At 37.9% G+C, this 5,281-nt stretch overlaps 1 protein-coding gene across 1 annotated transcript; it reads right to left on the reverse strand.

Moving 5' to 3' along the window:
• Window positions 1-2,570: 2,570 nt before the first annotated feature.
• LOC109308197 (glial cell line-derived neurotrophic factor-like) lies at window positions 2,571-4,038 on the reverse strand. The gene has a single exon (XM_019532494.1). It carries the CDS (start codon window positions 3,438-3,440, stop codon window positions 2,961-2,963), a length of 480 nt encoding a protein of 159 aa, XP_019388039.1. The 5' UTR covers window positions 3,441-4,038; the 3' UTR covers window positions 2,571-2,960.
• Window positions 4,039-5,281: the final 1,243 nt, after the last annotated feature.

Raw genomic sequence — 5,281 nt, forward strand, 5'->3', positions numbered from 1 at the left:
AAAAAAAAAAAAAAAAAAAAAAAAAATCACAAACTTTACCCTTTTGTGTTGTAAGTATAATGATTTTGCCACCATTACAGCCGTTTTACTATCCATGTAAAAAGATGCTTACGACAAGCTGTCAGCAATCAATGAAGCACCACTGCAAGAGATAACATGCCTTGGATTTTCCATGTTGAAAGCTAGGCTAAACCTAACCAGAAGTGCTGCTGAGTGTTGATTTTACACACAGCCCAGATTTTACTATGCCAGTTACAGCAGTCAAAGCATCATCATCCCTTTCTAGATCAGACCTTGATCTAGTACACTGAAACACATGCTTAATGACTACAGTGAGATTACTCTAAGTGGTGTGGTTTGCTGGAGTAAACTTCTCCAGCAGCTGACAGCATGTCGTGGACTACCACAGCCACTCCATGATGAAGGAATATGGCTGTGCCCACATACCATCTTCCACACGATTATGTCTTCAGTGAAGAAATAAATGTAGGAATAAATTGACCTTTGATCAACACTGTGGGTTTTTTCCTGAGAATTCTGGGTACTTTTTCCTCATGGGCTGGGACCCCTCTCGTTGTCCATTCCAGGGGAACAGACTATACAGGGAGTACCACTGCTGGGGTTACATTTGAGATTCAGATCTCATTGTTCAGAAGAGTCTTTGGATGTTGTTTCTGTAGGAGTTGATACTTCACTTCAGTTGTCAATTACATCAAATGTAATTACTGCTGTTCTTTAATAAATAATCCTCCAGCATCATAACTTGTACTAAGGGGATTTAATATATGGTCATTAGCACACATCCTCCTTCAATATAAAGTAGTATAAAAAAAAAATGTTTTTACTATGATAAAATACTGTGATGTTTCAAAAAATTATAAAAAGCTTTGCTTATTTAGCAAAATTGTTTACCTTGAGAGTATATTAAATCCAGGACTAGCTAATGAAAGTGGTTTAACCTTTTCTATATGGAAATATGGAAGGAAGAGCTTAAAATAAATATAACATGAAATTAAAAAGATAAAATGTGATTAATCTCCATTTGTCAATCATAGCTATATAAAGGTTGGCTGGCAAAAGAGTGCAAGAGAAACTCCATAACTATAAATATTAATATAAATTAGTTTGCTTAACAAGTTGCTAATTGTGGCCCAGAGTCTGCAACCTTTGTATGTGTAAAGTGTTACTAATGCAGGCAAGTATTAAAATGTAGTTACTTGCAAAAGAGTTTTTAATAAGAAAGGCTGCAGACTTTGGATATTTTGAGATTTTAAATCAGTATTTTGGTTTGGTTTGGTTTTTTTAAAGGTAAAGTAAGTGATTTTTTTGCTTTCAAGTTAACTGTTAATACTTCTAAAAGCATGGACCCTTGTCCCCATTGTTGTCTCTTTGTATCTTGTGAACACATTCCACTTTGGCACCTTTGCAAAGAAACTTTAATAAATAAGTAAAGGAAACTCATTACTAAACTGTAATAAATAACAATAACTTAAATTTCAATAAATATCTTCTGTATATTTATGTCTCTGAATGGATGCATTGCATCAAGTAGTCTTTGCTCACTCACAATGACCAAATAGAAAATGTAATTATGCAAGTGACATTAGTCCTTTGTAAACCAAAAGAAAAACGGTTTGCATTTGTAGGCAACCTTGATATTTCTCTTACTTTGCTAGGAGTAAGTACTTAAAAACACAACTTGTTCTCATAAATGAGCACAGAGGAGCTAAATCCAATGCTGGGCTGTTTTGAAGAAATGATGGAAACGACCTGACCCCCGCCCCCCCCCCCGAAGAAGAAAAAAAAACCAACAAAAAACCAACCTTTAAGTGAGACTGTGTTGATTTACCATGGTGAACTTTTAGCTAATTAATTTTGACACTTGCCTGATTTATCTTACATATATAATGAAAATTTAATCTTACACATTTGGGGGTAACCCCTTAGCTAATAATCTCTCTCACCGTAAGTGTTGCCTTAGGTTTTGCAACTAATCTCAATAAAAATATAAGAACAAAACATGATATTTAGTAGGGCTATGCAAAGCTTTGGTCGCTGATTCTATTTGGAGGAGATTCAGCAGCCGAATCTCTGAATTGGAAGCCTCCAAATAGATTCAATGATTCAGCCATAGACACAGCTTCATATATTTTTTCTATGTACCTCAATATACCAGGTGCAGCTTATGAATGCTGAGATGGTGGGGCAGATACAGTGTCCCACAGGAGCACAGAGGGTCCCCCGAGCACTTAGCGGCAGACCCAGAAGTGGACCAGAAGTACTTCCAGTTCACTTCTGGGTCTATTGTGGAGCATGCAGGGGACCCCCCCAGCTCAGTGAGCGAGAGTGATCCCCCCTGTGCTCCCATGGGATGCTCCATTGCCCCACCATCAGCATTCACACACTGTACCTGGTACCTAGAGGCATGTAGAAAGAAAAAAAAATTATGTATATAAATATAAAAATATATATAAAAAAAAGCTGTGTCTATGACTGAATTGCTGATTCTCTGAATCAGAGTTGAGTCTTCAGATTTGGCCAGATTGAATTGGGATAGTGATCTGAATCAGCAAATCAAGTAACTGTCCCCCAAGTTGGGCCAAATCCAAATGGAATACCACCTGCTTTGCACACCCCTAATATTTAGTAGGTTGTGTTTTTAAGCACGTTCCTAACTGATCCTAATCGTGATGATAGTGAAAGCAACCCTCAATCCATCCATTCTGGAACTCCACCCCTGAGCTTTGCTTTTTATTTGCTTTCCTGTAGGAATTTGAAGCCCCCATTTTTGTATCTAGTCCAGCTCTCTATGCCAGATTTTGCCCTACCAGGCTCCCATGACAACTGTTCTGCATTCTTGGTCCTCTTTTCTCCATTCTGAACAGACATTTCCCTGGGAACCTTGGTCCCTTTCTCTGCATTGTAGTAGGAATGCAACATTGTAAGTCTCCACAAAAATGTCAAACGCATCCACATTTTTTAGCGGAATGTTGTTTCAGTATATGGTACACCAGTTTATCATCCAAAAAGGAAAGGTCATCGTCAAAGGCAGTGGGTCTGCAGCAAGCTTGCCTCACTTTGTCAGTGACCAGCTTTTTCTTCCTTGTTAAATTTTTTACAATTTGGTCATATGTAGTCTCAGCTGCTTCACAAGATCCACTGCAGTACCGGAAAATCAGCTCTTCTTTGGTTTCGTATCCCAAATCCAAGTCAGTCACATTTAAATGGATTTCTGTTAAGACACATCCTCGATTTTTGCCCTTTTGACCTTTCCGTCCTTTTCTGTGGGAATTCTCCGTGTTTACTGCTGCATTTTGCCGATTTCTTTCCCGTCTAGAAAAAATTGGAGTTTGTCTGTCTGGTGACCTCCTTAGTCTTTTTATAGTGGCTTGAATAAAGTCCACTACATCATCAAATTGATCTGGATAATCCTCTGGCATATTAGCTGTTTGAAAAAGTGAGAGAGAGAGAGAGAGAGAAAGAATATTTTATCAAATAGAAATTGTGATTTTTGTTTCTCCTAGACATTTTAATCAAAGTAGATCCACTAAAAGTTTGTCAGCATTGTTACTCAGCAAACATTTCAAGTTACAGAGAAACTATTCTTGTGTATTTCAGAAAATCCACAAAGCATGCTCAAAAACAGAGAAAAAAAGTTTGATACAACACAGAAGTTAGCAAATAGATGGACACTTTTTAAGAGAAGAGTGATATGGGCTCTTCCTGGCTTAGTATGGCTAGGGAGAACCCCTTGGCTATCACTAAATTAGAGTGGTTAACAATTTGTTCACAGTAATTAAAAGATAGCTACTGATAGGGTTTCAGGGTATGTTCCTGGAAAGCTAGCAGTGGTTAAGATGAGCTTAAGCCTGGTTTGTTGATTGAGTTCCTGTTTCTGTAGTAGTGCCTACTGGTCAGGCTGTTGGGAAAGCTCCTTGAAAATTCTGACAGAATAATTGAGTCAGAAGATGCCCATTTGACTAAATTAAATTGTTTTAATGAGGAGTATCGATGTCTCAAATTTTCACAAGAAATCATGAAAACATTTTCTTTTGATATAGTAGAATGATTTACTTTAATTTGTTACACATTTAAATTAAAATAATATTGTATAAAATGATAGTCAAAATGAAAAGTTTTGACCTTATACAAGTGAAACATTTAAATCTTTCATTTCTACCTTTTATTAAAAAAAGTAAGTTCTGGTCTTTCAACTTTGCATCACAAATTAGAATGAAACTAAATTTCACAATGTTGAAATATCCCACAGGTTAGGACATTCAATCAGAGTCCAGGACAACTAAATTCAATACTCTTTTAGAGAACAGAGCCATGTACAAGGTGAATGCCATAAACACAAGCCCTGCGCCCCTAGTTGTTTTCTATATCTGGTCATGGGCATAATCCATGGACATGAGTATGCCTACAAGACTGGACTCCACTGGTGAGAGAAGTGTTTCTCCACCAAGTTTGAGAATCTCACTCTCAGACCTCGGAGAAACTCATTTGCTATATAGACTGGCATCAAAACTCAGGTGGCTTTGCAGATGACCAACATAAAATTTAGGTACATTGGGGGCCTATGCACCCAGAATTGGCAGAGGTTTTGAGTGCATCAGTGGGGTCTAAGATGGCAGTCTTAATCAGCTCACTAACTTTCAGGATCTGGGTTCCACTTCTTAAAAAACATTGATCTATCCATCTTTCACTGCCCACCATATTATCACCTTGGCCTAATGCTTGGGCAAAGTCTGCTCATGGATCAACAACAACTGGCTGAAGCGGAGCCAAAATAAGGCAGAAGCAATGCTTGTGGAAAGAGAAATCATTTTAAAACGTTTGCAACTATGAGACAGTCCTTGTACACACCTCTGGTTGGCCAGTTAAGTCCAGAGCTTAGGACTACTCTTGGATTCCTCACTGATGCCAACCTCTCCAAAATCATATGCTAGTAAAGTTTTCTGCCATCGTGAGTTGACTATGGACTTTGTCCCACCCTGGCACATAGTAGCTTAGGATTATCACAAATCTGTCACCAGGATTTGTCACTTCTTAGCTCATTTAAAAAAAAGACACATGCCAACCAACTCAGAAAACTAAGTTGTTAACAAATCTGGGGACTGATATTTTTGAAAGATGCAATACAGGTGGCTCTACATCAAACTATTTAAAAACACCGAGGGAAGGTAAAAAGAACTGCAAGGGACCAGTGTGGGTTTACACGGATCTTTTCAGCCATTTGAAAAAAATCAAAGATGATGTATGGAAAGGCAGGGTGTCA

This window comes from Crocodylus porosus, unplaced genomic scaffold (genome assembly GCF_001723895.1).
Source record: "Crocodylus porosus isolate Cpor-Errol unplaced genomic scaffold, CroPor_comp1, whole genome shotgun sequence".
Classification (NCBI taxonomy): Eukaryota; Metazoa; Chordata; order Crocodylia; family Crocodylidae; genus Crocodylus; species Crocodylus porosus.